General features: G+C 34.6%; 1 protein-coding gene across 2 annotated transcripts in view; it reads right to left on the bottom strand.

The window, feature by feature from the left end:
• Nucleotides 1–20,699, bottom strand: part of GMDS (GDP-mannose 4,6-dehydratase) — a 276,482-nt gene that overhangs the window by 188,904 nt on the left and 66,879 nt on the right. For both annotated transcript variants that reach the window (XM_070942551.1, XM_070942550.1), the window contains exons 5-7: nucleotides 19,484–19,676; nucleotides 18,032–18,136; nucleotides 13,120–13,247 (exon numbers count right to left, since the gene is read on the bottom strand). In XM_070942551.1, coding sequence (XP_070798652.1) covers nucleotides 13,120–13,247; nucleotides 18,032–18,136; nucleotides 19,484–19,676 — 426 coding nt within the window. The remainder of the gene's footprint in view (nucleotides 1–13,119; nucleotides 13,248–18,031; nucleotides 18,137–19,483; nucleotides 19,677–20,699) is intronic.

Genomic DNA, 20,699 nt, shown 5'->3' on the forward strand with positions numbered 1-20,699 from the left:
AGGTAATGCAGTTCAATAACCCATAAACAAATATTTTTGCTTCTATAGGTAGTCTCTCAAATTTTTCTTTTCAAGCATTCTCCTTGGACTAGAAGGATTGATGACAATAGCACCTGAGCTCTGGTTTCCTTTGCAGAAGCCAGTGTGATTTTGTTGTAGTTGCTTCTAGCATTATTCACACATGGATGAATAAGAAGAGATTCCTGCCATAGGCTTGATGAGTCATATCATCATATCCTTGATCCCCGGTCCTGGAGAAAGTATATTTTATGTCAGTGAGTCCAGTTGGCATACATTAATAGGGAATTATTTAGAATAACTCTTCTCTTTGTTCCCTTGAAGGTAGCAATTGTATCCCCTGTGTTCTTCAAGGCATCAGACTCTCATTTCCTGTTGCGCCAAAACTTGTTCCTTCTCTAGAGATTTAAGCCCATTTCTTTTGGAAGACTGATTTTAAATATCAGTGAGGTAAATTATTTTCTACAACTTGTTTTCTGGGTTGTCATTTTCATCTAAAGGGCTTGACTGATTCTCTTTTTCGTCAGATACAGTATATCCTTCGTCTGCTTCTCTCTCTAACAAAACTTTTCTTAAGAGCTGAAATTGGCCACTTGATGATGAAGTATTCCCACTTCAAGCACTGCTACAAGCTTGTTCTTTTGGCAAATATACATCAGATTTTTTTAAGGCTATAAACACTGTAGGACATGGTTACAGTCATTGATTATAATTTAAGTTACCATAAATAGAAAGGCCTACTTTTTTCTTCTTCTTGCCTTTTTAAATACCTAGGTTAGCCAAGTATAGTCTGTCAATTTAGAGGAAAACACTGTTTGAATTCCCCAACTAAACTTCTGTGAAACTCTTATTATCTTTTTGCTTGCTCAAAGGACTTTATAAAAATCAAAAGATTTCCCCCCTGGGCAATTTTTTGTTTTCTTCTTTCTTTAGGTTATTTTGACATGCATACATGCTTTTATTATAGGTTAGTAAGCAACCACAGAAGCTGTTTTAATCTCAAAAGTTTTACAAAGTTTATATGAATTTACAGTGAAATACAGAGAGCTTCAAAAATTTAGAATGTATAAAATACCATTTTAATAGAGCTATTTTTATATATACTCATTTGAGAAAAAGTTATCATCCATACTGTAACACAAATGCCAAAGAATGCCAGAATTTCAAACAGGGCACCCTAAGACTTTTTAATTAACACTTTGCTAGATCCCATCTTCAGATTAAAAAAAATAATAAGAGAATTTGATTTCTGAACTTTACATTATAGCCGAAAAGAGGAGAAATGCATCTTGTTAAGTATGTGTATTGTTCCTGATTGGTGACCAGGAGAAACACCAATCTGCCCTGACCCTGGATAACAGCGGCAAATGTGTGCTATTTCCCTTTTATTTTTATACACAACAGTTGTACTATTCCTTATGACTACTGTAATTTCAACTGTTGTTAGTCAGATAATAGAAAAGATAAAGTTTGCAGTGATAGGAAATACTAGCTAGTTGGTTCTGAGTTGCTTTGGAGGAAGAGGGGCAGTCCATAAATTGACCTAAGATCTATGCAAAAGAGGAATAACTTGCAAGGGCATTGAGGCATAGAGAAATTATTTATAATTGTATTCACGAGATTGAGCAAACAATGCAAAATATTTATCTTGATTTTATTCATTCATTCATTTATTCATTCATTCATTTATTCAATTTCTATAGCCACTATCTCAATCCAATTAACTACAGAAAATTTCAGACAAGAGAAAAACGTGATTTTAACAGGAGAAAACAATAGCATTTTGTAACTAAGTTTTTAATATTAAAACTGGTAGAATGGATGACACAACTAAAAAATAAAAATAATCCGATTTTAATTAACATTTTAAAACAGTCTGTCACTTGTGGGAATTATGAAGACTTCAAATACATATATTTTGTAAATTATGTAATTTATACAGTGAAAGAGATATACATTCGTTACTAAAAGGATACAAACATATATACATATAAGTAAATGTCTTCAATTTTGAAAAACTGTCTTGAAGAAGGAATGCAAAAGGTCTTTTTACAATAAAGATTTGGGATTAAGTGTTATATCAGCTTCCTTTCCATCCCAATTAAGGCAGCTGTTAATCATGGAATTTGCTTCTACTGCTGTTTTACACACCTACAAAAACATTATTTTTCCAGAAAAGCTGCAGCACTGAACTTCTCTTGTTTTCAAAACAGAAGATCTTTTAAAAAAAATATCTAAGAACACACTTGATTAGATTTTTCTCCCACTTTTCTTCCTTCCAAAATCTTATACTTCTTCATCACTTGGGTGGGCAGATTCATGAGAAGCCTTGATTTTTAGTACGGCCATCACCAGGCATTTTGTTACTCTCCTGAAGCACATCTGGGCTTTATATCAGCCCTTTAATTAATCCTCAGTGAAAGCCAAACTATGACATTTTGACTGGGCAGGCTCCAGTTTTGGACAGGTCTTGATTTATTGCGACTGAGTCTCAACCAACTTTGATTTATTTCAGCTTTGGGGAGAAGGGCAAGCAACGGAACAGAAAAAGCACTGTTGGACGCAGAGTGCATGATAAAAAGAAAGGACCTCCAAATTTCTATGGCTCAAATGACAAACAGTTCAGACAATTGTAATAGAAGGCAACATGCCTTAAAAAAAAAGAATCCTTAGTAAAAGAGCTGAAGGCATGATATTAAACAATGCTGTACGCATTTAACAGAGTTCAAGCTATTTGCCAGAAGTGCCAATGAAGGAAATGCACGTCTTATCTCTAAGAAAACAATAAATCCCCAGCCACTCATTTGGGTTAATCATAGCTATCATCTGTATTCAGTAAAATGCAAAGAAACATGGTTGATGCTTTCCCCAATGAGTTATTTTCATTAGAGAGGATGTTCTATTGTCTGCCAATCTAATTTAAATGGATGTCCTATGATAACAGGTCTTCCTTCATCCCAATCAAACTCACTTTTGATGAATAAGCAAATAAACAATGTGCCCAAACTGTCAGCGTATAAGAAATAGTGTAACCAAGCTTCCACTATTCACCTAAATAAAGTAACAATCATAATCATATTAGGGTATTAGCCAACCAAACCAATATGGCAATATGCCAGCATTTATTTAAAAACTCTTTAAGGCTGCATTTAAGCTTAAAATCCTCTCAAGGCAAGCTACATAACTATAACATTATAATGAAAAATAATAGAAGCCAAAATAATACAACTCTAACTTTAAAAATACAAAACAGTAAAATCATCTCTTTAATGTTTTAGTTGTTACGGTCATACCCGAGTGATTCATTATACACACAGTGAACACTGATGTTTTGATAACATGAGACAAGGGTGCGTAATGTGATGTGCTCCCTGCTCACCACATGCTGAGATTGGACCATCAAAGTTAATTGGTATGACACCTGAATTATTTGCAGTCTACTTTACTCGGTTTTTCAGGATTTTTTTTTTTTTTTTTGAGTTTAGAAAGGTGGGAAAGAGAGCAACTGCTTGTAAAAAAAACCCCGTTTCCATTTTCATCCATAAAACCAACTATTGTAATCAAATATGAGATATTCAGATGGAAACTGGTTGTTTTAATAGTAGAAATCACAGACATGTGCTCTAACCTCATACAAAGGCCAAACTAAACCAAAATCTGAAGATAACATTTGGTAAATATTCAGTAAATAAACTTAAAGCTTAATTGGTGACCAGGAATCCAGCATATTTGAGTCTATTTGTTGTGACCTAGTTTATTGAGTCATTAAAACACACGAGTAGTCCCAAAAACCTCTTTTATTGCAATAGCTGAGTCCCAATTAGTTGCAAAAAGTCCTTCGGAAGAAGTCCTTTGGGATAATCACCAAGCTTTATCTCCCTTGACATGCTGCCAAAGACCTACTTGACAAAGCCACATGGAGTCCAGAATCAAACAGAGATGCTGACTGGGAACAGAATTAGAAGTGGTGCCTTTGCTCCACTTTTAAGACTTATGGGAGGACCCAATCATCTTCAGGCCTTACTCCCGAGTCGTCCCTTTTGTTTTAACTATTCGTGCCTTCTGGCAGCTCTGTGCATGTGCGCACTAGGAACAGGCTCCTCCTGTTCCTCTGCCTCTCTGCTGTCCGACTCTGGAGGTTCCGGAGGCCGCGCATCACTCCCAGATGGCCCTGGCCCCATCTCTGCTTCTGACGCAGAGCCCTCGTCCGGGTCTTCCTCAGACTCCAGGACTGGCCCATATTCCTCCCCAGCCTCATTGTCCGACTCCGCTGCCAGCTCCACAGGCTGTTGGCGGACCACAACACTATTAACAATCTCAATTGAAAATAGAAACAGATGGCCCAGATGGTTAGGCAAATTTTGTTGGTTAATGTTGCCTTCTTATGAGATGGGATTGCTATTGTGACCTCAGACATTATGGTTTGGTTTGTTAAAATGGTGTGTGTGTGTGTGTGTGTGTGTGTGTGTGTGTGTGTGTGTGCGCGCACACACATGCTTTATCTTGTATGCCTCCCAGAGTCCCTTTCATGAGATGGGAAGCCATTTAAATCATTTAAATAAATAAATAAGTGGTCTGAAAAGCTACTATGCTTTTTAGAAGAGCTGGTAAAATGTTTAATAAAAGTGCATTTAATTGTATGGTGATACAAGTAATACAAGGATAGACTATGATCCAAAATGAGAGAAAGGAGTTACTATAATTGTTGAATAAGTTCTTTGACCTCCAAATCTCAATATGTAAAACCAGTATAAACAAACTCAGAAAATATGATTTAAAATTGGAAAGGTTGTATCTACTAACAAATGAAAGAAGCTCAGGATCCTGTAAATAAGTCAGCTCTCTGGTGTAGGTGGTAGCTTAGAAAAAGGAGCTACAAGATTATTGCTGCTGTTTCACTACTAGTGAGCTTTGTCTTCTTCACATTATCTGTGAGGGACAAGTTATGTAACGTATGCACCAAATATCTACCAGTTGAGTGCAATATTGTGAATTTAACATATTAAACATATTCAATTTAAAGATGTTTTTGACATGTTTCTAGGAATCTGCACCTTAATAAAATAAATCTTGAGTCCTTTTTCATACTAGTGGGTTTGCCATTCTAGCAGATAAGATTATTCTTTTCTATAAGAATCGTAGGATGTCAAATACAAAAATGCCAAATATACACAATGTACAGTATCTGTACAGGAAAAATGAACAAACACACTATTTAAAGAATTGTTAAGAATAATAGCAGTTAAAATATGCCTAAAGTCTTCATGTACTTCCTACTCAATATATTAATTTAAACCACGGATTAAAAGACATTTTTAGAGGCAGAGGGTGAATCTTAAAAACAAATTAGCTTCTGAGGGCATGGCTGTGATATAGTAATGATTTGAATAATATGGGGAAATTCCACCTCTGACTTCAGCCAAGGTATCTCTGGGCAGAGTCAAAATCAAAGGTTACTAATAAGGTAATTAAGTAAAGATAAAGGAAAAGTCGGGCACAAAGAATCAGGATACGTAGGTTGTGGTATAGAAGATTTATTCAATAATCTGGTCAACTAAAGTTCAACACTAAATTGGTGCCAGATAAAGGTCAATGGAATTCAGGAAGGGTTGGATTTGGAGTGTTGGTGGAAAGGCAACAACTCTATGTGGATGATGCACTTAATTCCATCTCCCAGCTCTGCCTGCTCTTCTCCTATGGGAAGCTGCAATTTGAATTAAACTCTTGCTGTGAGGGAACCCCCCCCCTCCCCGTGCCCGATTTTCAGCCTCGATGGCATCCTGAAGCACTCTGCGGGCCAAAATGGAGCACGGGGGGTGCACGTGGTTCCCTGCATGTTTTGGCTGGCAGAGGCATCACAGGCCGGACCTTTGCTATTTCCAGGCTGGCCCTGTGGGCCAGATCTAAGTGGTCCATGGACCAGATCCAGCACGCAGGGCTTGAGTTTGATACCCTGCTATATTAATATCCACGTAGTTACATTCTAAAATGGAGGGAAACAGTGCTAGCAATAGCAATAGCACTTAGATTTATATACAACTCAGAGGTGGGTTTCAGTAGGTTCTGACCACTTCTGGAGAACTGTTAGCGGAAATTTTGAGTAGTTCGGAGAACCGTAGTAAAAATTCTGAGTGGCCCCACCCCCATCTATTCTCTGACTCCCAAGTCCCAGCTGATCGGGAGGAAATGGGGATTTTACAGTATCCTTTCCCTACCATGCCCACCAAGCCATGCCACGCCCACCAAGCCACATTCACAGAACCGGTAGTAAATTTTTTTGAAACCCATCATTGATACAACTCCATAGTGCTTTACGGCTGTTTCTAAGCAGTTTACAGACTCAGCATACTGCCCCCAACAATTTGGGTCTTCATTTTACCGACCTTGGAAGGATGGAAGGCTGAGTCAACCTTAAGCCGGTCAGAATCGAACCCCTGGCAGTAAGCAGAATTAGCCTGCAATGCTGCATTCTAACTACTGTGCCACCACAGCTCCAAGAGTAAGAACAACCATGCACTGTTTGACTACAATAAACTTTCTCCATTTATTTATCCCATTAACCAGAGCTGCCGGTCTCCTGAGATAAGTTGAAAGCCCGCCAAAGGTGATCAGTTGGAAAGTTCAATTGCTTTATCTTTGGATCATTAACATTATTTGTTAGGTCAAGCCACATCCCAGAACACCTATAGCTGAAAATTTAAGTATTTGTTCTAAAACTAGAAGTGGCATATTAAGTATACCCTGTAGATTTGAGGAATGTTGTTTGACACTGAAGAAGAATCACAGTTGTTTCATGCATGATTGTGAAACCTAGTCAGTATGCTAAAAGGTCCCCATATCTACAAAACAGTATAAAATATTAACTTTTTACAATTGAAGGGTCCCCAACACTACTATTTTTCCAATCTTTTTGCAAATGTTCATATTCCTAAAAGTCTCCTGAACAAAAGTGATGTTACAAATGATATTCTGTATAAATGAGATCTTCTAAAATGTCTTCTTAAAAGTGTGGTTATTATCATATGTAGATAGATTTTATCTGAAAATGGATAACAACAGTTCACCAAGTACTTGCATATTAAAGGTCATTATTCAGAAAACAATTTAATTACTTCGACTTAACCATTTTTTTTAAAAAAAGAGGAAGACAAAATCCATAAATTAAGGTTATGCTTTTCCATTGTTTTACATCTTCAGGTTACTTCATGACCATAAATTTAACTCTTTCAACTGTATGCTATATAAGATGAATCTAGCAAGCTTGACTCTTTGTTTGTTTGTTTGTTTGTTTGTTTGTTTGTTTGTTTATTTATTTATTTATTTATTTATTTATTTATTTATTTATTTATTTATTTATTTATTTATTTATTTAAATTTGTATACCGCCCTTCTCCCAAAGGACTCAGGGCGGTGAACAGCCAAAATTAAAATACATACAATATAAAATTTAAAATAATTTAAAAGCAGAATTAAATCGAATTGGCTTCCCAAAAATTAAAACCCATTTCCCTTAAAATAACCCATTAAAATTTTAAGCCAGCCCAGCTTGCTGAAATAGGAAGGTCTTCAAAGCTCGACGGAAGGTACGGAGGTCTGGGATTAGTTGTATTCCTGGGGGTAGCTCGTTCCAGAGGGCGGGTGCCCCCACAGTGAAGGCTCTCCCCCTGGGGGTCGTCAGTCGACATTGCTTGACCGACGGCATCCTAAGGAGGCCCTCTCTGTGGGACCGAGTTGGCCGGTGGGAGGTTATCGGTGGCAGAAGGTGGTCTCGTAAATAACCGGGCCCTAAGCCATGGAGTGCTTTAAAGGTGAGAACCAATACCTTGAAGCGCACCCGGAAGACCACCGGAAGCCAGTGCAGCTCGCGCAGGCAAGGTGTCACATGGGAGTGCCATGTCTCCCCCATAATTACCCGCGCGGCCGCATTCTGGACCAGCTGGAACTTCCGAGTGCTCCTCAAGGGGAGCCCCATGTAGAGAGCATTGCAGTAGTCCAGGCGAGAGGTGATGAGGGCATGAGTGACCGTGCATAGGGAGTCCCGATCCAGAAAGAGACGCAAATGGCATATCAGCCGAACCTGATTCTGAACATTAGAAGAACCCATCTATTAGTTGAACAACACTGCTGCATTGTACATGACACATTTTAAAAATTTATTTTGGTTTATCTTAAAATAATTGGTTACCTTCCAAAATATGACTGCAATTTTTAATTTCTCAATTGGGAGTCACAACTAGGAAATTTTATACTTGAAAGAAAACCTAACTCTTCAATCATTCCAACTGTTTTTTAAGACCACCAGTGTTCCAAGACCACTTAGAAAACTATGGGAGTAATCTTGATAATAATTCACACACAGTTATTGAAGCACAGGAAACGAAACCAGATGGTTTTGCTGAGGAAAAGCATTTTAATTTTTTTGCCTTTATAGCTTTCTGACACTAAACACTTCTCACACTAACAAATACAAAAATGGATACAGAGGTTTGCTTGATTTTGTTTTAAATCCCATTATTTCTATTTGGGAGGTTTCTTTCAAAAAAGGCAACATCTTACAGGAGCTATGAAACAGATGAGTATAATTTTCTTGAAGAAAAGGAAGCTATTAGTAACACCTACTTGTAGACACAACTGCAGTGCTTTGTAAATGAATTCCATATGATCTGGATTAGAAAGAGCTCTTGTGTATCATTATGAAAATCACTTTCTTGCCTAAATTAAACACTTTCAAATAGAGACTTTATTTGTGTCAAAATAACCACTGCCTACTTTTTACTTTTAGTTAACTAACACATCCACCTATAGAATTTTTGTAAAACTTTGTCAAGGAATATTATCAAAACTCATCACAACAAAAGGTAGTTTGAATGAAAAAAAAAGTGCCAAAGGTTACTGCTTGTTTCATTTATTCCAGCATGTAATGAGGCAATATGAAAAAGTATTCCTTCCCTGCTTTCAATCAATTCAGTGAAGGGGATAAATAGGGACGTTTGTATAAATACTTCATTAAAATACCAGGGCCATTTGCAGCCAGTCTTGCCCTTTATAAATCTCACAACTTTGTCTCCCCTCATAGCATGAAGTTCTCAACACACAGATTCTAGAGGTATATCAGTCAAAATAAATTTCTGAAGACATCTGTAAAACATGTTGATAAATATAAGTGTCAAGAATGTAGAAACCCATTTTTAAAGCTCTGGAGCTCCACTGATCTGCAACTAGAGACACAGCTACTAAATAGAGAAGATGCACTTAACAACTACAGTCATTTGCTTAACAACTGAAGGGAAAAAAGTGATAAAATTGGGCGAGACTCACTTAGCAACTGAAATTCTGGTCCTAATTGTGCTTGTAATTCAAGGACTGCTTGTATACTTACTGTACAGAGGTAATATACCATGTTTTCCCAAAAATAAAACCCTGTCTTATATTTTTTTGAACCCTGAAATAAGTGCTTGGCCTTATTACCATGTGCTCAAAAGCTCGATTGGGCTTATTATCAGGGGATGTCTTATTTTGGGGGAAACAGGGTAATTAAACTATTAAAAGCAGGAATCATATCATTAAAAAGGAGGAGACATGCAGGATCTGAGTCCCTTCTATATAACACCGAATATAATTCAATGTTACATATGTTATATTAGGACTAGTTTTGTATAGTACGTTATACACTGGGAGACCCTTTGTTGCCTGCCTTAGGCACAAAGCCAATTGGGTGACCTTAGGCCACTTTCTCTCAGCTGTAGAAAGAAGGCAATATCAGACTACTTCCAAAACCTTAGCAGGGACTAATCCTGGCAGTCCCAAGAGTCAGCACTAACTTTAAGGCCCACATCCCACCCACACTCATAATTGTTGTATAAAAATCCATTATATTATGAATTTAAATTAATAATGATTTATATTTTAAGTAGGCTAGAGAATATATCCAAACATTATAGGAGACTAAGGCGAACTGTACTTCATTATTCATTTGACAACAAAATTGAAAGAGTAAGAAGCAACAGCACCCAATGAAAAGAAGTGACACTGATAGCTGTTTCTCATATATTAATATTTGAGAAATAGTTCCTAATATACAATATGTAAATTAAAAATAATGAGTTGAGTAAAGTATTTTAATATAATACTTTATATTTTATTGTTATTATCAGGAATGGAATAAAAAGAATAAATTTTAGGAACGGAAAAGCAGATGAGTAGGACAACTCTGCTTCAGACTTATCTCTGTCTCAGCCTACACTGTCACATCTAGACCATTAACCTAATGTTTTTTCTCCTGTCAACCTTGCCTAACTGCAATCAATCTCATTACACCTTTAGAATTAAGCATGTACTTGCTATCCATTCAAAAATTTGGCATTATCAGCAGTATTGATTTGTTAAGAAACGTTAAAAGATGATATTAAGGATCATTAAGGACATTCTCACTAGACAAATGATTTTCAGGGGCAGAGGGAAGAATGTGGATATATAAACCTCTAATGTTTCTTCTTGTTATTGTGAAATGACTAATTGATCACTAAGTACTTATTATTGTTTTAATATGAACCGTGGTGGCGCAGTGATTAGAATGCAGAACTGCAGGCTACTTCTGCTGACGGCCGGCTGACTGAAACTTGGCAGTTCAAATCTCACCAGGCTCAAGGTTGACTCAGCCTTCCATCCTTCTGAGGTGGGTAAAATGAGGACCCAGATTGTTGAGGGAAAATATGCTGACTCTTTAACCCACTCAGAGAGGACTGTAAGGCACTATATAAGTCTAAGTGCTATTGCTATTAACATTTCTTCAATCTCAGCATAGTGCTTAGGTACTACCAAACAATTGCCAGTGAGATCAGGGATGAGGATTACATCTTCAACCTTGTTTCTCCTCTTCCTTTCTACACACATAGCAAAGCCCCTGTCCTCTTATTCATCCATCCACTCACAGTATCATACAATTGCTTTTCATCCATCCATATTCCCCCCACTTCACTTACTTATTTATCTCTGAATCAATTTCTTTCCCAAGCATTGTGAAAAAGATACACTGCTTTGGAAGTGTTTTTTACAAGCAGTGTGAAAAAGACACACTGCTTTCTCTCAGACCATCAGATTTATTTTCCTCTCCATCAGCCCTTTCCTTCCATGTTTAGGAGGGGAGAGATGGCTTCTTTTTCCTCCTTTATTATATATCACCCAGCAATGAAGGAAAATTGAACATCTGCTGAAAATCAAGTCACTTGCAGCAAGATATAAATATAATGAATGCCATGGCTGGCTTAGTTTTCTTAAATTTCTTCTCAAATATATCACAGTTCTGTAACTTCACATTCTCGGTGATTACAAACATTACCAAATTTTGGAGGTTTGTTTTGCATCCATTAAATTCTGAAATGGTTATTTATTTCTATTTTCAATTTTTTTTCTTATAGATGGCAGTTAGTTACATTGCATATATTCAGAGTCTCGTGAAATTAACAGAAGCAGAAAAATTAATCTCTGGGGAGATATTCAAGATGACACCCAGCACAGTTAGGAATCATGTCAGAACGATTTTGTGGCAATCCCCAAACACCTGAAAAATCTGGAATGTGACTTACATTACCAGGGTGTGATCCTTGCAGAAATACCAGCTGAATATACTTTACCTGGTGGCCAGCACATTTGGAAACTAGCTGCTAAATAAAATGCATCCTTATTGTCATCTAAAATTTCCAGTGGCATTACTCTATCAAAACGAAGTATTATGTTGAAAAGAACTTCTATAAATTCTATGTTATAAGAAAATTTAGGCTGCAAAGAGTGTTGTTAGGGAGAACTGGAGAAGCTTATTACATCTCAATATATTTCTGTGCAGTGGTTTATTATACAATTTGTTAGACCTGATAATATACATTTTAAATTATCCATTTGCCAGTAATGCAGAATAATAGGTAAAACCTACTTGCAAGGCTTATGCTGTTCCAGGTATAATATCCAAAGCTTAGAACATAATATTTAACAGAAATATTGTCCCATAGTTTTCTATCAATTTGAGATTAAGCATGCTAGTTCTGTCCTGAGCAAGACATAAATAAGAACATTTCAAACATTATGTTCAAATATTTAAATGCTCAGAGTGTTGTTGTTTTTAGAAATCATAGTTAGCTTATTTTATGGCTAATATCTAATCACTTATACTCACAGAATCATATAGACAGATGTCATGTTTGTAAGAATAGTTAGAAGAGCAAGCAGGGGAAGATTGAAAAGATCTGATCGGGTTTCTATACAAGTTGGATTTTAATAACTGTAAATTTTAATTATTAATTGTATTTCTAAAATATGTTGTACATCTCTAACAAATACTTCTTCTCACTGCCAGATCCTTTTTGTTGACATGACTAGATATGAAAATACAAATTATTTGGTAACAAACTATGCTTTCCTAATTGCCTTAATGACAGCCTTTGCAATTTAGATCTCTATAGATGTGGATCATATATGTTATTCATCTTCTGATCATGCACCTATACACCTTACACTGAAGAAATACAGAAGTTCAAACATTTTCATAATCATATGAAAATAGATCAGCAAAAAAGAAACTATTCAGCATAGGCATCTTTTTAAAGAAAATATGAACTCTACAATATTTATATAGGCCATGTTAATAACAGTTTTCCTGAATGTTTTTAACATGAAGGAATATAAAACATTAACAATATTATAACCACATTGGAATCAGAATTAGAATAATTTTCTGAGGTTAACATTAGCCATGTTTCTCTTATTACTATAAGAAGATTCCGAAGTATAGACAAGATCTCGAAAAATTTCATTGCACTTCAATCTTCTGATCTCAAGGAAACAAAGAAACAATATATTGTTGAGGCAGAAGAGATCTTTTTATTTTTTACTCCTTCCCACAGGAATTTAGTAAGGAATGTAAACCTGAAGACCTTCTTTATATGTTCAGGTTATGCATATAGTAGCATCCTATGTCTTCTTTAGGCAGCCAGGGAAAAAAGCTAGATTTAGAAGCAGATGCCTTCAGGCCATACTTTTACTTTTAAGTTATTGCAGTAAGCCCCACAAAGGCCTTGTTTTAAAGTAGGCATTTTAGCAATCACATACCTCAACATAGTCCTTGGCATGACCCCAGTCTCTCTTGGCATCTAAATTTCCCAAACTGAAGCATTCCAATTGTCCCAGATGGATCTTAGCAACCGAACGACTAATCTTTCGAGTTACAAAATTGGCTCCTAAAATAAAAATAAAGCAAGGAAATTAAAAATTATCTGATAAATATCCTATAACTAATCCTAAAATTACAGATTATGACAAACTTTTCAGACTGGTCTCCTTGTTTCAATCACTTCAGTGTATTTGTGCTTTATCACATGACTGCCAGCATATCAATCACGTTAGCTCTGCTTCCTCAATAAATATCTTTCTTTGAAAGCAACTCTAGATGGAAGCTTCGGTGTTCAGAATAATTTATTTGAGGCAAAAAATTATTTCAAGCGTTAAGTTTCCAGAAACACAATATAAAATAAGGCAACAGTCAAATGATTGAAGAATCTTGTCAGTGCATAAATTTGTGTATGTCAAAGAAGGCACAGCAATCATCCTTCTTGCAATTATTTGAAGCAGAATCACCCCCAAAGTAAACTTCTATCCTCTTGATGATGCCATCTAAAGGCAAAGAACTTTGATTCACAAGATTAGAAAAGTTAGTTATTTTGCACACAGATTTGCTAAGTCAATTATATAAAGTAGACTTGGTCAGAAAAGTAAACTCTGTTCATAGGAAATGACTGTAGAATATAGGTACACCTTGCTTAGCCTTGGGTAGTAACCATTCAAAATTGCAACAATGCTGAAAAAATAACTTTGCAACCAAGGTATGCATTTACAACCTTTAGTGTTTCTGTCTCAATTATATGTTCATCATTACAGTCAGTTGATATACATTGTCTTGTGTCTGACCCCTTCCCACCCCTCCTTCCCACAGAGTGGAGAGATTGCCTAAACAAGCAATTCCTTCTGTGCCTGATATTGTTTTTCTCCCTCTTGCAGAGTGGAGAGATTAGATAGGAAAGTATTACAAGAGAGTAAGCAGGCACATCATGGGGAATATACTGGCTTATTGCTTAGTGTGCTCGTGGCTGATATAAGTTGTAGTGATCTTTAGAAACTTGGATCTACTTGGATGAATTGCAACAACTTTCATTTTGTTCACTACTTCTTCAAGGAAAATTAAAAACGTACTATTGATGAATAGTACTATTCATACTATTGATGAATTAAACAACTAATATATCTGAATCCAAAGTAACTAAATAATTATGGACATAAGTGAACTTTATCCTAAAATTACTAATGTAAAAAAAATAAACAAAAACATTAGTAATACATTTGCCACATTAGTAAAATTGCTGTAGTCCTGAACGAGATGTTGAATAGATCTAGTTCTTGAGCTTTAAGATTTGATTGACTGATTGTTTATATGCCACCAAGTTATTTACAACTCCTACTGACAAAATAGATTTTTCCTCATGACAACCTATCCCAAATGTGGCAGGACTGCCAAGAGCACAGTCATTGATACCACTAGTGTAACTGTGCCCCTTATCTTCTTCTTTTCCTTCAACCCCTCCCTGTATTGCAGCCTTTTCAGGAGAGCTAGGTATTCAGATAACATACTCAAAGTAGGATAAGAGGCAAGAATATCTAATTAAAAGTTTTGTGCAATTGTATCACTTGGTAAAAATATTTGGCCTCCTGGTATGCGAGTCCTAAAAACACCTCTTAAAAAGAAATAAGTTATTTTTCAAAGTGAGTCTTTGATCTTTGTTATTTTTTATGCTCTCTATACTAAGCTTTATAATAATATAGTTATACCCAGTAGGATACATAAAGTTTGTAACTACAATCTCAATTGGTAGTATTCATATTTCTTGCTTTAAATGACATAATATTAACAAATTTAAACAATATTAACAATATTATTTAATATAGGTTTCATTTATTAAATATCTAATAAATGTTATGGTATATTTAAAAAAATATTTCCCACTCATGAAAAAACTGAAAACGTTTGTTTGAAGCTTTAACAACACTTCTAAATTAACAATCAATTCTTCATAGAATAATGGAAAAGATTAAATGCTTTCCAGGAAACTACCTTCCTTTTCTACTTTAGGACACTTGAAAAGCTCCTTTATGAGCCTCTTAAAATGTTTAATATATGAGAGCTAGCTCTAAAGGTAAAAAAAAAAAAAAAGTAAAAAGAGGCAGTGAAATGCAATTTACTGAAAGACATTCAAGATTTTTCAAGGGAGTATTAAAAAAATAGGAAAAATGTTCATGCCTATTTATTATATTAAAAAACAGAAACAAGTTCAAACTGATTCTTTTATATACTCTAGGAAAATTTCAATGATAGAGGATTCTCCTAAATATTACCAGAGGGATCATTTAGTATTTTTACAGAGTTTTGATAATGTTTTATGTTCCTGGCAGAACTGGAAATGATGCTGGATACTAGAAGAGAGAAAAAGGAAAGTCCACTTACATGATAATAAATTTTACTCCCAGTGGATTTCAACATTTTAATTTTAATTTATGTATCTCCAGTAAAGCAAAATTATGTGTTATTTCTCATTCATGGAATATAAATATACATTTTCCAAACATTAACTATCACGTTTAAAGTAATATTAAAATAGAGAAAAGCTGATATTTTCCATTGATTCTAACCTTTGGGAAAAAAGTTAACATAAATAGAAACAATCAATTTTATTTAAAAAAAATGGCATCGAATTATTATTTATACTTAAATTTTATTAGTAAAATAAAATTATAAAGTGAGGAAAATAATTTTAGTTCTCGAAGAAAGAAATTTAAAGTATTTAAGATGTTCTAAATGCTTATCATTGTCTCTGGCTGAGACAATGTAACTTCAGTTACATTCAGTAACTTCAGTACAGTAACTTCAAGTGATATATATCAGAATGAAAAGCTATGCAAGATCTATAGATCTCTGAATTGATCAATGTTCTGATGATTTCCTTTCTTCTTCTGTTGCATACATAAATCAGTGCATACAGAATGGCCAACGTTGGTAATGTAGAGATGAACTTGAAACAGATATTCAGAAACTTAAATAATGAAAGAGGGTTGAAGCATTCTGTAAGTCCAGGAAATGAAGGTACTATTAAGAAGAGATTCACAGTATTTGTCAATTATTGACAATTGAGGAACCCTGATAGCGCAGTGATTAAATGAAATTGCAAATTCTGCCCATAGTCTGGAGTTCAATCCTGATGGGGCTCAAGGTTGACTTAGCCTTCCATCCTTCAGAGGTTGGTAAAATGAGGACTCTGATTGTTAGGGGCAATAAGCAAATAATGCTGACATTGTAAACCAGCCAGAGAATGCTGTAAAGTGCTATGGGGCATATATAAATCTAAATGCTATTGCAATTGTCCCAAATCAATCAGGTCATGGATTGCAATCTATTATTTCAATCCAATGTGGACTGGAAGATTTTGTTTCTTTACTTCCTTCCGAGTGTAGGGCTAAGAGTGTAAGACTGGCCTGTTATATAGTTATTTCAGCATTGTTTCCAGAATTTAAAAAGTAGATTTTTCATATTAGCTCTCTTGGCACAAAAGCTATTTTTTTGGATTCTTTTAATATTCTAAAAAAAGCAGAAATACATAGGGTTTTCAAAGTGAGTTCATATTCACAAGAAAAAATGACATATATAGGTTTACAAACATAATTATTTGTGGCTATCCATAGTGCATATGACTTTATGTATATGTGCAAGCATATGTATGCTTGCACATAAACATAATATCTGGTTACAGTATCTATTGGAAATAGTCTCAGAATTAGACAGAATGTCAAAGATTTATAGATCAAAAGCAGCATTGAATACAGATTTCTTTTTTCTTTTCCCAAACCATACCACTCTTTAAAGAGGCAATCTGACCTTAAAATTGTTTCATAGGAAATCTAACTTATTTTCAATTTTAAAAATATCAGAAACCACACTAAACACTGTCAAAAAGATACTGACTTCAGATATTTTATACCATTTTAATTAATTTTAAAGCAAAAAACACACACTCACACTTTCTCTTATTTCACCCAGTGATGAAAGCTCTAATGGATCTTTCTTTTTTAGCATCTTACAGTCATACTAATTTCTGTACCAAAAAAGACTGCTTTGAAAGTTATAATTCATTGACAAGTAAAATTATTCCTATCTTCCTTTAAAAACGATTGTGTCTGGCTTTCCAGGGATAACTGAGGACATTTTAAAAACCCTGAAAGTGTGTTTCTGATTTCCATGTGTCATTCAAAGTAAAAATGAACAGCAATGAACGATGGTATTTTGATATAACTCTATGAAAGTGGGAAGAATTTGGCATGGAAAAGCAACTTCATTTCATTTTATTTTAACCATTTTAAATGCCCACCCCCAAAATATTGGCTTCTCTCGTTTAACTCTTTTCTCATTTATCCTCAAAGACATTTTTAAGAAGTTGGAAAACTTTTATTTATGCCCTCTTTATTCAATATGAATGTTAACCTAAACCTTGGTTATTTTTTTCTATGAACTGATGAACTCTGAGCAAAATAGCACAAGCATTTTGTGACATTAAAAATATACAACTATGATAATGAATCTCTGTAGGATAGGCCAGATGTGGTTTCATGATGACAGACATGAATTTTATCATAGGAATTTTTTAGAATTGAAATGGAAGTCTCAAAATTCTGTTCTTTTAATAGTGCTTATAGGTTACACAATTTTACGGATGGTGATTTTGTTTTATTGTGATAACTATGAAAGACCATTCCATAAATTCTGAACTAATTGCCATCAAACTGTTATATAGTACATTAACCTCAAGGTTACATATAAAAAGCTTTGATTATAAAGAGTTTTTGAATCTATCAAAAAACAATTAGTTGAACAGAAATGTGTTTCTCTTCAACAGTAATGAAAATTTCTGGACATGTTCCTTACCTCTCCGGGGACTCTCATGGTTGAAAAGAATACCATTCACAGCAAAGAGATTATAGGCCTCCCTGAAATTTACCACAATCCAATACGCGTAGAGTTTGGCTGCTCCTGAAACAATTATTGTAATTATTTACTGAAATATTTATAAAAGTTAGTATATTCACTAACACACCCATACTGAATAGAAAAAGCCAATACATATAATTTCTAAATAATTCATTAGAACACTGGCCTCAGACATGTTTTCAATTACCTTTAGCACAAACTGATGTGGAACAAAACACTCACCAAAAAATGTTAGCGGACTTTTCTCATCATGTCCTATCATAGGTATAACTGATATTTAAGCATTAAACAAGAAACTGGTATTCTTAACCACACTATGGAATAATCTTTACTTGAAACAATGTAAGATAAAAGTATTTAACTTCAGTTGGTCTGAAATTCCAGTTTCTTTTAATGTTGTAATACTTAAGGTCTCTTTTAATTCATCACTGAGTGCATGATAGCCACAAAATAAAATAAAATCCATTCAAATGATCCAAAAACGTGATCACTTGAATACCAAATAGTTTAATGATTAAGGTGCTGGCCTCGGTACCAGAAGACTGTGAATTCTAGTCCTCCCTTAGGCATGAAAGCGAGCTGGGTGACCTTGGCCTGGTCACATTCTCTCAGTCCAGATATTTCATAGGATTATTGTTGTAGGGAAAATAGGAGGAGGAAGGAGCATTGGGTCACTTGTCGCCCTTGAATTATTTATAAAAGAAAAATAAATGCAGGAAACAAAGAAACAAACAAATAAATTTAAATTTACAATTAAAAACAGAAAAATAATAGTGATATTAACTCATTTTCAGCAATGAATAATACCAGAAAGCATATAATAAGTACAGTTCGTGTAAATTTAAAAAAAAATTAAGTACCCATACAATGGTTAGATGTTGTTTATCAATAAATAAATCTTTCTACAATTAAAATAATAGTAAGCAGATAAAATAAATGTCTTTCTGCAATTCAAATAATGGCAAGAAAATAAGATGAAGGTAATGGATTAAAAATGAAATACATGACTGCACAAAATAGAATTTTTTTTAAAGGAACTTGATTTTGACATTCTATACAAAAGCTTTTAATCTGGCAGCATCTGGACAGTGTTACCTGGCTTGGATAGGAAGCCTCCAGTCAAAAAATAACCCAGGAAGGCACAATAGTATACCACTTTTATACTACTGTACAAAGGCTACACAGATACATTCATGATATCAGCAGAAATCAAATTCAACTTGAAGAAGACTTTAACTTTCCAAAGTCCTTCAAAATAAATAGGCTAAATCTTTAAATTACTGTACCCACAAGTAACATGTCTAATATGGATTGTAATCTCACAATCTGTGATGTTGCATCCCACTGTAAGTGTTCTTTTGAATCTGTCAAGAAGATTAATACACCTACCATATGGAGATCTGGGATAAAATGGAGTAGTCTCCTTTTGAGGTATTTCTTGCACTTTTCCATAAAGTTCACTTGTTGAAGCTTGATAGAATTTTACAGAGTTTATGAGACCACATGTCTTGATAGCATCTAGTAATCGTAAAGTGCCAATTCCATCAACATCTGCTGTATATTCTGCTAAATCAAACGATATCTGAGGAGATACAAAAAGACAAAAAATGCAAAATGAAAAGCAATGCTATCCACAAAGTAGAATTTAAGGCTCAGCTAAATATATATCTTGTGATATATAGGTATATACAGTAGTCACCTTAATTTGTTGCTGAAGCCTATACAAAAAAATCATGGTAAATACTAAATTGGTGCTAGACAAAAGTGAATGGAATTCAAGGGGGGCTGGACTTTGAATGTTTGTGGACATGTAATGATTCTAGGCTAAGTTCTCTCTTAATTCTGCCCCCAGCTTTGCCTGCTCTTCTACAGCTAACACTCTTTCTATTAAAATTTCTTAGGATAGAAGTAGAAAAGTAAAGCATAATAAAATTATGTGTATTACACTGAGATGCAATCAATGATACTGATTTCACCTCTTTCCTTCTAGACTTAAATGTTGGCTGGATGCACTAGGAACAAAAGTATTTTTTATCAATAAAACCTTGCAAACTACGGGCTTAAAGTATAAACTAAACAGACAAGCCAATAGGATATTGGAAAGAAATTTAGTATGAAGCTCCCTATTTCCCTCCCATTACAGTTCCTAGGCTGATGGAAATGGAATGCTTGTTCTACTTCAACCTTAATCCTCATTCATGGATAACGGAAACAACTTATTTAACAATCCAAACATCTCTCACTCTGTGAATGTTTCTCTCTATATACACACCTGAGAAATACCTAAAACTTTTTTGAGTACTTTTTGGATATCAGATCACATTAAGGCTATAAATATGCTTTATCTATGAATGAGAGAATTACATGCTAGTCATGAACTTTGGCAAGGACCTCCTCTGACAGTTCCAGTGAATGACCTGAAATGTTTCTGGCATTTGTCTTACTTTTAAATCACTACCATAATCTATATTTCAATGTTTAACAGTAATCATTTCAGAAAAAAACCAGTGTGATATTTTCTAGAATATAAACTCTATAATGATTATAAACCTTGATTGCAATATATTTCTGAATTCAACATAATCCTAAGTATTTTATTGAAAGA

The sequence above is a fragment of the Pituophis catenifer genome, unplaced genomic scaffold (genome assembly GCF_029215685.1).
Source record: "Pituophis catenifer annectens isolate HBS135680 unplaced genomic scaffold, rPitCat1.0.hap2 SCAF_3, whole genome shotgun sequence".
NCBI lineage: Eukaryota > Metazoa > Chordata > Lepidosauria > Squamata > Colubridae > Pituophis > Pituophis catenifer.